Genomic DNA, 15649 nt, shown 5'->3' on the forward strand with positions numbered 1-15649 from the left:
GGTCAAAGTAACAAATGTTGGCCTTTAATGAGATTTAGGATTACATCTTTGTCTGTACAGTTTGAAAGGAATCAGTTGACTTGGAAAAAAGAGATGATGCTTTTTTACCAGAGTCAGAGGCGCCAGCTGAAATTGCTCCAAAGTAGTGGTCTCAACGCTCATCGCAGATTAGTTACCTGAGATTTTATTAAATTCCAAATGACCAATTTAGGGACTGAAATTCTGATTTGATTAGTCTTGGGTACGGACTTGGCATCGATATATTTTTTAGTTATTGGACGATCTTCTTGTGCAGCCAGGGTGAGAACCATGAGAGCTGTGGCTGCACATAAGGGTCCCAATGGAGCTCCCTGAATAAACACTCATCTTGGTCCTACTCAGACCAAATGAGACCAAATCACTAAGGATGAACCTGGTCATCTAATTAAAAACAAAAGATTTAAAGCTCCTTAGGTAGTTCTGATACATAGTGAGATTTGAGGACCACTCTTGTAGGTGAAGGGGATCAGAATATGCCGCCCCAACTATAACCCTTGGGCAGGTGGATTATTTTGTGCTGAAGGCCATTGAGACTCCGCACATGCAGAGAGTTTTCCACACTCTCCTTATCTGCTTAAAAGAAGGGTATAAAATTCACTTTGAGGAAGTTATCCCTTCTACCCCATACCAGAGAGAGAAAAGTGATTCATCCTAGAAGCTGAGGAGTCGACACCAAGATGAGGGTGCATAAACAGACTTTACTAAAATAGCCCTTATTTTCCATTGGTTACCCCATATATTTCCAAGTCACTTCCCCACAATTTATGATCCCTGGATTCCAAACCCTCTTTCCTTTGTTAAAAGGGTATGTATGTCCCTGAGTCTGTCTCCTTGCATTTTACTTCTTTTCTGTGAACTCCTGTGCACATAAACATTAATAAAAATTGAGTGCCTAAAAAAAAAAAAAAAAAAAGAATGGAATAACGTTGCGACAAAACTCCTTCCATTCCCAGGGTTTCTAATTATTGCATCTAATTAGTCTTGCATTAAGAAGTATTCATTCATTAATTGATTTTTTTTTCTTTTTGGCCACACCACACGGCCTGCAGGATCTTTGCTTTCCAACCAGGGATCGAACCCGTGCCCTCGGCAGTAACAGCACAGAGTCCTAACCACTGGACTGCCAGGGAATTCCTGATTTATTAACTGATTTTTATAAAATAGTTTCCTCGTATCTCATCAATAGACGAATTTCCAAAAATATTTACTTTGAGTGTTTAATAATTTCTAAAAATAGGTAATATATTTTATTGTATCAGTTAATTGTGTAATAATAATAACTCAATCCAAGAGAAAAGTTTTCAACTTAGAGACCTATGGTCAAAGACAACAATGTTTAGTTTTATAATTTCAGTTAATGGACATTTTTGGTTGCAAATAGGTATGAAAGGGTGATCGATACATTTCATATATATATATTTGAACTCTGTGATATGTATACAGTTATACACACATATAGATACACATATATACATACATACACACACACACCACACACACACACACACACACAAAACATTAGGATAAAAATCTGTGGGGGAAGTCAACTGGAAATACAAGTTTATGGAGAAAAGGAAGAATGCAAAATTCCAGATTTTTTTTTTTAATTGAAATATAGTTGATATACAATACTATATAAGTTTCAGGTGTACAATATGGTGGTTCACAATTTTTAGAGGTTATACTCCATTTATAGTTATTATACAACACTGGCTATATTCCCTGTGTTGTACAATATATCCTGGTAGCTTATTTTGTACATCGTAGTTTGTACGTCTTAATTCCCTGCCCCTACATTGCCTCTCCCCGCTTCCCTCTCCCTACTGGTAACCACTATATCTCCAGTTTGTTCTTCATATCTGTGAGTCTGCTTCTTTTTTTTTTTTTTTTTTATCACATTCACTAGTTTGTTGTATTTTTTAGATTCCACATTTAAGTGACATCATACAGTATTTGCCTTTCTCTGACTGATTTCACTTAGCATAATACTGTCCAAAGTCCATCTATGTTGCTGCAAATGGCAAAATTTCTCTCTTCTTGATAGCTGAGTAATGTTCCATTGTATATATATGCTACATCTTCTTTATCCATTCATCTGCTGACAGACACTTAGGTTGCTTCAATATCTTGGCAATTGCAAATGATGCTGCTATGAACATTGGGGTGCATGGATCTTTTCAAATTAGTGTTTTTGTTTTTTTCGAAGATACAACAAGGAGTAGAATTGCTGGGTCATATGGTAGGTCTATTTTTAGTTTTTTGAGAAACTATTATACTGTTTTCCACAGAGGCTGCACCAATATACATTCCCACCAATAGTGTACGAGAGTTTCCTTTTCTCCACACCCTCTCCAATGTTTCTTATTTGTGGTTTTGCGTGTGTGTGTGTGTGTGTGTGTGTGTGTGTGTGTGTGTGTGTGTGTTTGATGACAGTCATTCTGACAGGTGTGAGGTGATACAGGTGATATCTCATTGTGGTTTTGACTTGCATTTCTCTGATGATTAGCAATGTTAAGCATCTTCCCATGTACCTACTGGTCATCTGCATTTCCTCTTTGGAAACATGTCTATTCAGCTCTTCTGCCCATTTTTTAATCAGGTTCTTTTGTTTTCTTTTGTTTAGGTTGTTTTTTTGATGTTGACTTGTATGAGCTGTTTACATTTTTGGATATTATTATTGGTCATATCAATTGCAAATATTTTCTCTCATTCTATAGGTTGTCTTTTTGGTTTGTCAACGGTTTCCTTTACTGTGAAAAGCTTTTAAGTTTAATTAGGTTCCGTTTGTTTATTTTTGCTTTTATTTCCTTTGCTTTTGAAGACCAATCCAAAAAAAATATTGCTACAATTTATGTCAAAGAGCATTCTGCCTGTGTTTTCCTCTAGGAGTCTTATGGTTTCTGATCTTACATTTAGGTCTTTAAAATTCCAGACTCTTAAAGAAAAGCTTGTCCATTTGTTTTTTTTGTTTGTTTTGTTTTGCTTTGTTTTCAAGCTCTTTATTGGACATTTGTTTTTAAATGGGTGATGTGCTGATAGTTGATATAAAAATGCTATGCTATTTAGATTACTTTATATTTAAAGAATGACATAACCATTTTAATAGCAAGATATCAACTTAAAAATGTACAAAAAGGTAAACATTTTTCAGAATTCTTCAGGCAGGCACTCAATGAAAAATGTCTGAAGATCTATAAAGCAGGGTTCTCAATCCTAACACTATTGATGTTTGGGGACAATAACTCTTTGTTATAGGGGCTGTCCTGTGCATTTTAAGATGTTTAACAGCATCCCTGGTTTCTACTCACTAGATGCCAGTAGCAGCCCCTCCTCCCCAGCTCTGACAAGCAACTCCAGACATTGCCAAATACCCGCTGAGAGCAAAAATTGCACCTGGTTGAAAACCACTGCTGTAAAGCAGTCTTGGAGTTGGCCCATCGATTAGATGGAGACACATAATTAAGAGCTGCTTCATACCTGGGTACAGTGTACCTGTTACACACTTGGGGCTTCGGCACCAGAGAGTCTGGGTTCAAGTCTCAGCTCTCTCACTTATTGGTGGTTGACCTTGAGCAGGTTACTTCACCTCTCTGTGCCTCAGTTTTCTCATCTGCTCAAAGAGGATACTAGTAGTATCTACCTTCTGGATTATCACAGGGGCTGAGCTGGGACACGTGGAGTGCTGTGCAGTGGCAGGTACGGTGTAAGGCTCTTCCTGTGATATAAAGAGACATATATATTTGGTCTTTGTCCCCATTTCCCAACACAAAGCTCTAAAACCCTTGATAGTGATAGGAGTCATAGGCTTGGCAGGAGTGTCTTTTGTTCTAATGAGGCAACTCTTGGTGGGACCCTAGAGGGCTTCAGGGTGGGGGCGGATCACCATAAAGATGAAGCTTTGAATAGAAGCTTGGAAATTTTAGCCCCAGCGCAACCTCTGGGGTTGGGAGAGGACTAGAAATTGAATCAGTCACCAACGGCCAATGACTTCATAAAGCATGCTAATGTGGTAAACCTCCATAAATACCTCTAAACAACAGAGTTGTAAGAGCTGCTAGGTCAGTGAGTACATCATGTTCTGGGAGGGTGACATGTCTGAAAAGGGCATGGAAGCTCTGTAGGCACCCCCAACCTCACACCTTCTCCTATGCATCTCTTCCACTTGGCTCTTCCTGAGTTATATCCTGTATAATAAACTGGTAAATATAAGAGTTTTCCAAAATTTTATGAGCTGTCCTAGCAAATTTTTGAATCTGGGGGTCATGGGAACCCCTTGACTCTAGTCAAGTCGGAAGCGTGGGTAACCTGGGGACGTGATACTTGCAACTGATTTCTGAGGTGAGGACTGCCTGGTGCGACTGAGCCCTCACACCTGTGAAGTCTGACGCTAGTCAAGTGTCAGAAGTGAATCGCATTGAATTGCATCGAATCAGAAGACAGCAAGTTGGTGACAGAATTGGTTGTTGTGAGGAAAAAATCCAACAGCCCCCTCCTGTGCTCTGATTATCTTGGGGTGCTCACGTCAGTGAGCTTCCTCTTATTTGAGGTCCACACCTCAAGCTTGAGGCATCTTAATCCAGCGGACTTTTGTGACTCTCCAGTGTTGCTATCTCTTCGGAGACCCCACTTTTGGGTGTTTACTGTAGGACCAAGATGTTACAGTACCTCCAGAATCAGGGTGTGACTTGCACTTATCATTAAACCGTTTACGTCTCCACCGTCTCCACCTCATCGCAGGCTTCACACCTGACAGTCGGACCAAACCATGCACTGGAAGGGTTTAGAGATCCTCCAGTGCTAGAGTGTGAGGCCTGCCGCCTGCCACGAGCTAAGGATGGAGATTATATTTTTAAATGGTTGGGGGAAAAAATAATCAAAAGAATACTATTTCCTAACAAATAAAAATTATAAGAATTCAAATTTTAGCACCCATAAATAGAATGGTATTCTTTTGCGGAGGCCCACACTATGACTTGGGCCTTCGCGGCGTCTTCCTCCCTTTAAATAAGTAAATAAAAATCATACTTTATGACCGTGTTGGTATAAAGACAAATATAATCCAGGCTGAATTTACTCATTATTCATATATTCACTATTACTATATTCTTTTTTTTAAAAGAAATTACATTTTAAATACTTTCATGGGCCCCGAAAAGTATCCTAAGAGATAAGTGACCCTGTCTTTTTTTTTCTTGAGCAGCTCATCCCTCCCTCCCCACCCATCCTTCCATTGATTCATCCATCTAGGAATGAATATTAAGACGTTAGAAACAGCCCCTTCCCCTCTGAAATGGCCCACACTCTCTGTGGTGTGTGTTTCTCCCAGTGCTGCCCTCATCTTTTGAGACAGACCACATTTTGTCCATGGAATGTGTACCTCTCTAAATAAATCCACTTCTTACCTATCACTTTGTATCTCACTGAATTCTTTCTGTCACAAGACGTAAAGAATCCGAGCTTCAGTAAGTCCTAACAGCAGGAATTAAGGCCCTCTCCCAGGTAGAGGATAGAATGATAATGTTTACCCTCCTGACTTCAATCAGCTGAAGCTTGGACACTGTCGACCTTTGCCCCAGTTCTATGCTGAATTCTCCTCTGCTCAAACCCCTTATAAATATGCATGTACCCTTAGCTTAAAACATCCCCAATTTTGGGACTTCCCTGGCGGCACAGTGGTTAAGAATCCACCTGCCAATGCAGGGGACGCGGGTTCTATTCCTGGTCCAGGGTCATTCCACATGCCAGGGAGCAACTAAGCCCATGCACCACTACAGAGCCTGCGTTCTAGAGCCCGGGAGGCACAACTACCGAGCCCGCGTGCTGCAACTACTGAAGCCTGCACGCCTAGACCCCATGCTCCACAAGCGAAGCCACTGCAAGAGAAGCTCATGCACCGCAATCAAGAATAGCCCACCCCTGCTTGCCACAACTAGAGGAAGCCTGCACAGCAATAAGACTCAACACAACCATAAATCAATCAATCTTTAAAAAAAAGTCCCCAATTTTGCAGTTTGGGGAGACACTGCTTTGGGAAAAGATCCCGGTGTTCTCCTTACTTGATGCCAGTAATAAATCCTTCCTTCAATACCCTCCCTCCACCTTCCCAAAAAAAGAATTTAGAAACATTGTTTGTACTTGAATCCAAAAGGCAACTACTGTGCTAAATACATTCTTCTAATATACTTCCGCAAATGATGAAATAGTGGCCAAGATTCTCAAAATCCTAAATCAGTCTCCTCAGGCAGCTATAGTCAAGCAGCAATTAAGGGCCACTTTAAACCCAATGAGCTCATATCGCTCCATCCTCAGCTGCTACCTGATGTCAGGCACTCACTGTGTTCAAGAGAGTGGAGCCTTTGGGAAGGACTGGAAGGAAAATGTGAAAACCACGAAGACACTGAAAACACCACAAGCCGAAACCCATAAACCCGCAACAATGTGGGGCTAATGGATTAAGAGTTGTTTTAATGGTAAATGCCTCCAGGGCGGCACTCCTAAATCCTAAATCCTCAGCAATCTATCTGCGGCCTGGCATGCAGTTAAGCAGTCAGCAAAGGTGTGGTTGATGCTTGGTTAACAACCTCCAACGCTTCTCAAGCCCTGGGCCACGCAGCTCAGGCCTCACCAGTCACTCACTGGTCACCTTTTTGGTGACCGGATGCCAGGCACCAACTGACCTTGTCTTATCTACGGCTGCTTTCACATAGCGATGATGGAATTGAGTAGTTACAATCAAGCCCACATGCTCTTTGAAACCTAAAATATCTATCATCTGGCCCTTTACAGAAAAAGTTCCACCAGCTCCTGGTATTTTACAAATGAAAAAAATGAAGCCCGGAGAGACAGAATGACTTACCTAGTGTCACACGGGTGTTCGTGGAACATCAAGGACTGGAATCCAAGTCACCTCACCCCTCTCCCGCACACCCACAGATTTCTCAGGCTCCCTTCAAGCTTTCCCTGCAGGCTACACCCTCCAGGCCAGGTGTAATTCCAGGAAGAATCTGAATCCCTCTCGAGGGTGGCTGGAATGCTTTCAGGGGTCAGCCAAGGGTCAGGGAGAAGCGCGCTGAGCAACCCAGCTGAGCAGAAGCAAGGTTTGCTTTGGGCCAGGTGAGGGGGAGCCCATCCTGGTGACTGTGGTGCAGGTGATAAAGATGAAGATGAGGACCAGGGGGCACTTACAAAATCATCCTATGTGACAGCCACAGTAACCCCTGGGACAGGTACAGTGCATTCAACCCTGTGAAATGGCTGACTTTCGGCTGTTTTTGACCCACAAAATCAGAATTTCATATGATCCAACCTAATATGATTATCTCACTTCACCAAAGAACAGAGAGAGACTTAAAAGACATTAAGTCTCTTGCCCTGGACATGGCAAGTAAGGACAAGAGTGAAGATCTAACTGCTCTGTCTGATTCCAAAGCCCTGCATAGAGCTTTATTCTGTTCTCCCATCAACTCCACCCCCTCCTCTTGATGACGTTCACCTATCTTGAGGATAAGGATCAAACTTCTCAGCAAGCATTCACGACTTATTCCTGCTCCCTTCTGCATAATAACCATGTCGTCCTTTACTCTTTCATCCTGAAGTCTCCTTCTTCCTCACTTTGCATGTCTAATCTATCCCCCAACCCTGTTGAGTTTACTTCTTAAATGCCTTGTCTATCTGGACACATTCTTTCATTGTCACGTCTATCTCTTGTCTGGACCCTGGCTTCCTAACGGGGCTCCTGCCTGGTGCTCCTGTGTCCTCCATACCGGGAAGCCACTATGTTCTCTGTAAAATGCAAATGTGACCCCTTCCACTCTTCAGTGGCTTTTCCTGTTGCTCTTAGCCTAAAGAGGTCCTCTCACCATAGCCTGGGCTCTGTCGGTGTGCCCTGCTTATCTCTTGGGTCCCTTCTCACCCCCTCTCCCACCTGCTCCCTGAGCTCTTCCTACCCTCCAGTTCCTTGAATGTACCATGGTTCCTTGCACCAGGGCCTTTGAACTAGATGTTCTCTCTGCCTGGAATGTTTCCCCACTGCCTTCGTCACCAAGTTCTCTGCTATACTTCCAACAGATATCAGCTCCAGGGCCACTTCTTCAGGGAAGTCCTCCCGGACTTAGGTCAGTTTCTCTTGTTACATCATCTCCTAGAATAGAGCCCCTTTCCTTCAGAATAGTTGGCTGTTTACACACTTACACTTATTTGTGTGATAAATGTGTCACTCCGCAACACATCTGCCAGCTCTCAGAGAGCAGGGATGCTGCGAACCAGCCCCTGCCTGGCGTCTGGCACGTCCCTGTGTACAAGGATGGATAGAGGAATGCTCTCTACGGTCACCTGCTGGATGGCCTGCTGCCCTGTGGCAATGCCGTGGACTCTCCACCGCACCTCTGCCCACTGTCCCCTTTCTTCTCCCCCCTCCTGGAGAGCTCCTATTGCTCCCCTCAAGGCCCCACCTCACTGTCTCCTCTAGGAAGCCCCCTGCACTGAGCTGGCTGCTCTCACATTTGGGTTTTTATTTCTTTGCACCTTGTACTTCTTTCTGCCACCCACCCCACTTAGCATATTGTAACAACAGGTTTTTTTCCCTCTCTCTGTTCCCTTAAGTGACTATGAGCTCCCTGCAGGCCTCTCTGCATCTGTAAAGCATAGCTTAGCATCTTGGCCTCGGAAAACCTGAGACAGTGGTGCTGAAGTGAATGTAATGCCTTGTCTTTAGGCCATGAGGCTCTGGATTGGCTTTTCTGGTGTCCAGGTGTGTCCCCCGCCCCTACCCCCCGCCCCCCCCCCGCCCCCCCCGCCACACACATCCCATGCACATATCAAATCTCTATCTATAAAACACTTAGGTGTTTCCCTAACTGCTGGGAGTGATTTTCACATGATTTCTACCACCAAGGAAAGTAAACATCCAGTTCTCTCCTGAAGCCACACTTGTGGGCTTAAAACGTGCACCCTGACAGGCAACAGGGAACCAGTGACTCTTGGATGCACAGCCAAGCATTCATTTGCTTAATGTCTTTGATGGTAAACCCAGCATGTCTACAACACTTAACATTAAGCATCAGGCATGTGTTCCGAGTTATTACAAAGTTTAAAAGTGTTTCTAAGAGATGTATGCATTCCTGAAAGCTTACTTAAAGAATTCTATGACTTCTTGAGGGTTTACTTAATCAAAGATAATTAAACCTGTTAATATTTCCTAACTCTGCAGGCCTCCCAAAACGCCTTATGTAACCTATGCCAGATACAGCTGGTTAATTGTAAAATCATCCAAGCCAATAGTTAGGTCCAGAGTCCCAACCTTCTCCAACTATTCCCTCCCTGGACCCTGCCCGTTGTCCCAGTGTGTGGGCGTTGCAGCAGGCCAGGCCCTCCTGTGAATTGCTGCAGCATCTTCCTTTCTTCCTCCCTTCCTTCCTCCCTCCCTCTCCTGTCTGCCCCAACCTACAGGTGCTGCCAAGCAGCTCTGATGAGGTCATGACCAGGCCCTGAACCCTCAATAGCTCTTTCTGCTTATTGGATGCACCTACAGTCCCCAGCATGGCATTAACGCCCACAGCACATGGCCCTGGATTCCTATCCCACACGCTCATGCCACTATGCCCGTCTCTGAAACACGTTCTCAAATTCCCCCCTTTCTGCAATTCTTTTCCCATGTCCCCTCCCTTGTTTTATATTGTACCTACCTAGGTAATAATACCTGTCTTACCTTCCTATTATTGTGAAACTCCTTTAAGAGTTTATCTTTTAATCCTTTCTTTCTTTCCTCAATCTCTTCCTCTACTTCTTAACGTAAGGCTTCCTCACAATGACCAGGGTCGCCCTTCTCCCTGAATCATGCATTACTCGATGGGGCAAAAAGTGGTTCTTGGGAAAGGAGCAAAAAATCTTAGATATTACAGTGGTCTGTGGCCCTCCAAACATACACAGTATGTCTGTGTTATCAAAATTTAATGGTGGAGGGCCCTCCCTGGTGGTCCAATGGTAAAGAATCTGCCTTCCAATGCAGGGGATGCAGGTTTGATCCCTGGTTGGGGAACTAAGATCTCACATACCGCGGGGCAACTGAGCCCGCACTCCACAACTACTGAGCCCGTGCCTGAGCCCGCATCTAAGCCCGCGTGCCGCAAACTACAGAGCCCACACATTCTGGAGCCCATGTGCCACAACTAGAGAGAAGCCTGTGCGACACAAGAGTCCATGCACCGCAACGAAAGATCTCACATGCCACAACTAAAACCCGACACAGCCAAAAAAAAAAAAAAATTTCATGGTGGAGTGATTATAGAAAAAGTATCTGATAAAAAGGCTCTTTGACAGTGGAGCGGGGAGGATGATGAGAAGAAGGTTGAAAAACATCATTCTATACTAGACAGGAGAGAAGGAACTCTGAGGATGTGATGAGATTTAAATGAAATTGATGTTTATAAAATGCCTAGAATAGTGTGTGGCACATAATAAACACCCAATATATGCTCCTGATAATCACCAATGTTTATTGTGCACATACTATATCCATGCACCATGGTAAGATTTTTACACACATTATCTCATTTAATCTTGCACCCACTCCATCAGGAAATTACCATTATTATTATAGACAAGGAAACTGAGGCATAGAGAAGTTGGTTTAACTGCTCAATGTCAAACTCCTGGTAAGTGACAGAGGCAGGACTGAAACCTCTGTTTGACTTCAAATCCTGACATTCAGATGCAATGGGGAAGTGACCCCTCTTCTCACAGTGGATAAAGTCACCTACTAGTAAGAGCAGAGAAAGGAGAAATAGATGGACTTAACCAGATATACAGTCTTGACTGGCTTCAGACTGATTGATGGTGTCCTTGTTTGCAGGGCCATGATGATGACAGCCTGTGATCTCTCAGCCATCACCAAGCCTTGGGAGGTGCAGAGCAAGGTATGCACTCCTCCTGACCTGCGAGGAGGAGAATCCCAGTACTGGTGACAGCAGGCAGCGAATGTGGCTTGGATTCTCCAGCTCCCGAGGCAGCCCACCTTTGCTCCATCCTCCTCTGCCAAGACACAGCGACCACCCGAGGACCTCTCCCATCATGACATAAAGTGGGGTGGCAGGGCCAGGGGTGGAGTTTATGTCTTTGCTGAGCTGGAAACCCAAGTGGGATGGGAGCAGGGGTAGGAGGATTGGGGCTGGGGCTTGACTGCATGGAGGGTGTCTGCCTGCTACAGGTGGCTCTGCTGGTTGCTGCCGAATTCTGGGAACAAGGTGACTTGGAGCGCACGGTGCTGCAGCAGAACCCCATTGTGAGTAGAGAAGGGACGTCAGCCTGATATTGGGCATGTGATCTCATCCTGGTGGAGAGCAGTGACCTTGCCATGATGGGGAGACATGCCCCCTCACCCTTAACACAGAGATGTGTGACCTCACCACAGAGATGGCCTTTCCTTAATGCAGTGGATCTCAAAGTATGGTCCCTGGAGACCACCATCAAACTCGTTACTTGGGAACATATTAGAAATACTAATCCACAGACCCACCCTGGAGCTACCTGAACATTGCAGGTGGGCCCAGCAATGTGTTCCCTCTTAGAGTTTGGGGACCCTGCTCTAAGGTATGTGTCCTTAGCGCACTCAGCCAAGTAGAGATTGACAAGTGGACACCAAAACTTAGATTTCCCTTTCAGCTCCAACAGTCTAGGAGTCCACCAGCCCTGGCTCTGTTCTAATAGCACAGACCATGCAAGGGGAAGACCTGCTTAAGCTGAGAACCTATGGCGTTGAAAGTAAACTTGGCTGGAATGGTCAGCCGGCTCCCCACCCAACACAGGGAGACCAGTTGAGGGTTTTTGTTTTGGAAAAATGTTTCATTGGTAGGGTGGGTCCCCTTGCTGCATCAGGACAGGAGGAGTCCAGCGCAGTTAACTCTTTTCCCCCCCTTGACAGCCCATGATGGACAGAAACAAGGCAGACGAACTCCCCAAGCTTCAGGTTGGCTTCATTGACTTTGTTTGCACCTTTGTCTACAAGGTAAGTCCTTTGCTTTCTTAGGCCCAACAAGATGTCTTTGATAAGCCCAGGATTCCCTATGACATTAGGAATAAAAAACCCTGGCAAGTGGCCAGTGAGTGATACTTTACAAAGTGCTTCTCACCTCCAATGGCACGGGAGCTTGTGTGACAGCACACCCAGGCCAGAGCCTGGGGCTTTGTACATCCTAGTTGCTCAGTAAATAGCTGCGGGACAAATGATGCATCATGTCTTCAGGCAGAGGAACAGGGAGCATATCAGATACATGCCCTCCTAACTTCCCCAGCTGGTGGGAATATGACAGGTCACAGTTACTCAATTGTCAAAAGATAATCTGGAATTTCTCTTTGAGCTCTAGCTCAAAGCTGATCTCTCTCTTGAGAAACCCACTGTGCCCCAATGCATGTTACCTATGCCACCATCTACCTCCCATTTGTTATTTTTATTTTGGCCATGTCACATGAGGAGACAGAGGTCAGAGAGGAGAAAGGACAGGGCCAGGTCACTGGAGTCAGCCACCAGGCAGCATCAGAGCTGGGACGCCTGACCCCTAGTTTAGGGCTCTTGCTGCTGCATGAGCTGCAGCCCTTCTGCTCCCAGAGGGCGCACAAGTGCATCTTTGATATAACACAGACTAACCGGGGTCCTCCAAGCAATAGGGCAGCCCCGCTGATCTCTCCGTGATCATCACTAATATATGAAACAACAGAGACTGGGCTAAGCACAGTACACACATTATCCCAGCAACCCCACGAGCTACTGTCTTGATTTCACGGTGACCTGCCCAAGGTCACACAACTGGTGGCAGAATCTGGATCTGAACCCAGGCAGCTCTGAGCACAGCCGCCTCTGGCTGAACTCCACAGTGGACCCTGGATGTGCCATTCTTACCTTGTGCAAATCTCCACCACTCTGCATCTCCATTTCTTCACCTAAAAATCTAGGAGCGATGACTCTCATTTTCCCACCTCATAGGAGTTTCTGAGGATCAAAGGAGATAAAGCACTTCATAAACTGTCATGGGATGTGCTCAAAGCCATTACTTTTATTCTTAGAGCTAAGAGACCTTAAGAATCCTTCACATCCTGATTTCACTTAGCAAACATCAACTGTCTTTGTGTCTCAGACCCCGTGCTAGGCCAAGGGGACCCCAATGAATGAGCCGAGATGTCCCTGTCCTCTCCGGCTCACAACTCCGGGCGCAGGCTGGCAAAGGGAGTCGTTCCAGTGAAGTGAGATGTTGGGAAGAGAAGCTTTGGGGAGCTGCTAATAGAGGACTCGACTTACCCTGGGGATCAGCAGAGGCTTCCCTGAGGAAGTGACGTCGAAGTGGAGGCCTCAAGGGAAAAGAGGGGATAAGTTACAGTGCTCCAGCAAAGGGAACAGCTGGTGTGAAGCCAACAGAAACTGACAGAGATTTGGAATGTTCAGAGGGTTCCAGTTGGTGAAGGGGAAGAGCACCGGCTCTGGAGAGCTTGAAAGCCTTGTGAAGGAGTTTGCACTTCCTCCTGAAAGCCAGGGGGTGCCTCTGGAGGGTGTCAGGCAGGAGAGGCATGGGACCCTGTGACCGGAGACCCTGCAGTGTCGTCACGCACACCGCTGGGGACAGAAGCCGCAGCCTGCCTGGGGAAGCTCATTCCAGTGCAGACACGACCCACTGTGCTCTGCCTGGAACCCGGACCCCAGGGCTCGGCTCCCGCGCCAAAGGCTCTGTCTCTTCCAGGAATTCTCCCGTTTCCATGAGGAGATCACTCCCATGCTGGATGGGATCACCAACAACCGCAAGGAATGGAAAGTGCTTGCTGATGACTACGAAGCCAAGATGAAGGGGCAGGAGGAGGAGAAGCAGAAAGGGCAGGCAGCCAGCCAAGGTTTGCGGATGGCGGAGGACGGGGAACCCCGACCCCGCACACACCGAGCACTTACGGCGTGCCTGGCGGGGCCGCAGAGCCTCACTCAGGTGGGCGCGTTCAGGCCTCCCCACGACCTAGCTGTCCCCATTCTATGTATGAGAGCACAGAGGCTCACGGAGGTGAAGTATCGTGGCCACGTCACACTGTTAGCAGTAGCAGAGCCTGGTTCCCAAGACTGAGGCTCCCAGCAAGGATTCCCTGACTGCCCCCAACCCGCGTAGGACAGATTCCCATAATAAAGCGGTGGACATGGGGCCTCTGAAAGCCCTCGAGTTTGCAACTCTTGGTCCAAACCAGGTCAAAGGGAAAGCCCGTTGCAGCCTCCTCTTACCTGCTGTGTTCTCTTTCCTGTCTGACTGCAGCAGCCGCAGGAAATCAGCCGGGGGGAAAACCAGGCTCCGGTGGGGGTGCGCCTGCATCCAAGTCTTGCTGCATCCAGTAGCACCAGCGGGGATCAGCGGCCCAGCCCAGCCCCACCCTTCACCGGAGAAGAGTACCCAAGCCAGTGGGAAACCACACACCTGATTGAGAAGTCAGAGTCATAGGGTTTGAAAATTGAAAAAAAATTTAGTTTACATCTTCCCTAGTGGCTTTCAAACCGCTTTCAGCTGTGAGAACTTTTTACTGAGCTACAACCAACATTTTAGCTTTCATAGACTCAATTAAACAGTAGTGCCAGACTCCCCTGCTTACTTGGAGTCATTTTTGTTCTTATACTTTCATTTTATGGTACACAAATTTGCAATCATTCTCAAAAGGAGAGAATTATACAATGAATCCCCACCTACCCATCACCCAGATTCTAATATCGAGATTTTTGCCACATTTGCCTCGTCTGTCCTTTCATTTTTTTCCTAGCTGAACTATGTAAAAGCAAATTCCAGACATATCATTTACTCCTCCATTACACATCTTTAAAGACATGACGCATTTTCTAACATAACCACATCCTGATCACATGCAACACATGAACCCCTAATATCCAGTTGTGGCAGATGCTGTAATGAGCTGCAGAGACCCTTTACCGAAGACGGGTCCCAGCAGTAATGAGCCCTGTCAGCCGCCAGCCCTGGGTCAGCCCCTTTGGGGATGACCTCATCCGCAAGGAGACAGTTTGCCCAAGGGTGGTGGCCTGCACCCAGTGATCGATCAGGCTAGGTGTTAAGGCCTGGCCATCTCAACCCAATACAGGACAACTCCTCGACAACAGCACACACATCCACGACGGAAAGCCTTGAAAGATGCTACTCCTCACTGCTCTCGCTGGGAGTAAGTGCGCAAAGGAAAATGTTTCAAGTTCACCCAGAGGTGGCACTCAATTCAAGTCTGTTTTCCATATCCTCTGACCAGAAACTGTTTCATAGTTATCAATTGGTGTTTTTCAGTGCCTGAAACTAAATGTCAAGACATCTCTTTTAGTACATGTATTTCGTGTGCTGGTGTGAAGAAGCTGATATACCAAAACAAGGGAGTCCTTGTTCAGAAGGTGGTATAGCTTTATAAAAGTCATACTGGCAAAAGGCTGTAACGGAACAATGTTATGTGAGGCAAGTCTGAATCATTCATCGGGATCCACGAAAAGTTTTATGAAGAAAGGACAAGTGAGCTCCGAAAGTTTTGGAGGGGCACGTCTGGACCAGGGTCTTCTCTGAGAGACGATACTGAAACTAGAATCCTTTCCCCAGTTGGTAGCCAG

General features: G+C 45.8%; 2 protein-coding genes across 3 annotated transcripts in view; one reads left to right on the top strand and one right to left on the bottom strand.

Moving 5' to 3' along the window:
* The window catches only part of PDE6A (phosphodiesterase 6A), a 73355-nt gene extending 58960 nt beyond the window's left edge, over positions 1-14395 (top strand). The window contains exons 18-22 of the mRNA XM_057731266.1: positions 10889-10952; positions 11243-11317; positions 11957-12040; positions 13764-13911; positions 14316-14395. Of these exons, the coding sequence (XP_057587249.1) occupies positions 10889-10952; positions 11243-11317; positions 11957-12040; positions 13764-13911; positions 14316-14395 (451 nt within the window). The remainder of the gene's footprint in view (positions 1-10888; positions 10953-11242; positions 11318-11956; positions 12041-13763; positions 13912-14315) is intronic.
* PPARGC1B (PPARG coactivator 1 beta) overlaps positions 10750-15649 on the bottom strand; it is a 116420-nt gene continuing 111520 nt past the window's right edge. The window contains exons 12-14 of one of the 2 annotated variants that reach the window (XR_009053148.1): positions 14285-14474; positions 12932-13021; positions 10750-10970 (exon numbers count right to left, since the gene is read on the bottom strand). The gene's annotated coding sequence lies outside the window, so the exon portion shown is untranslated. Of the gene's footprint in view, positions 11068-12931; positions 13022-14284; positions 14475-15649 lie in introns of both variants that reach the window. The other variant, XR_009053149.1, reaches the window with a different exon arrangement.

This window comes from Hippopotamus amphibius, chromosome 1 (genome assembly GCF_030028045.1).
Source record: "Hippopotamus amphibius kiboko isolate mHipAmp2 chromosome 1, mHipAmp2.hap2, whole genome shotgun sequence".
Lineage (NCBI taxonomy): Eukaryota > Metazoa > Chordata > Mammalia > Artiodactyla > Hippopotamidae > Hippopotamus > Hippopotamus amphibius.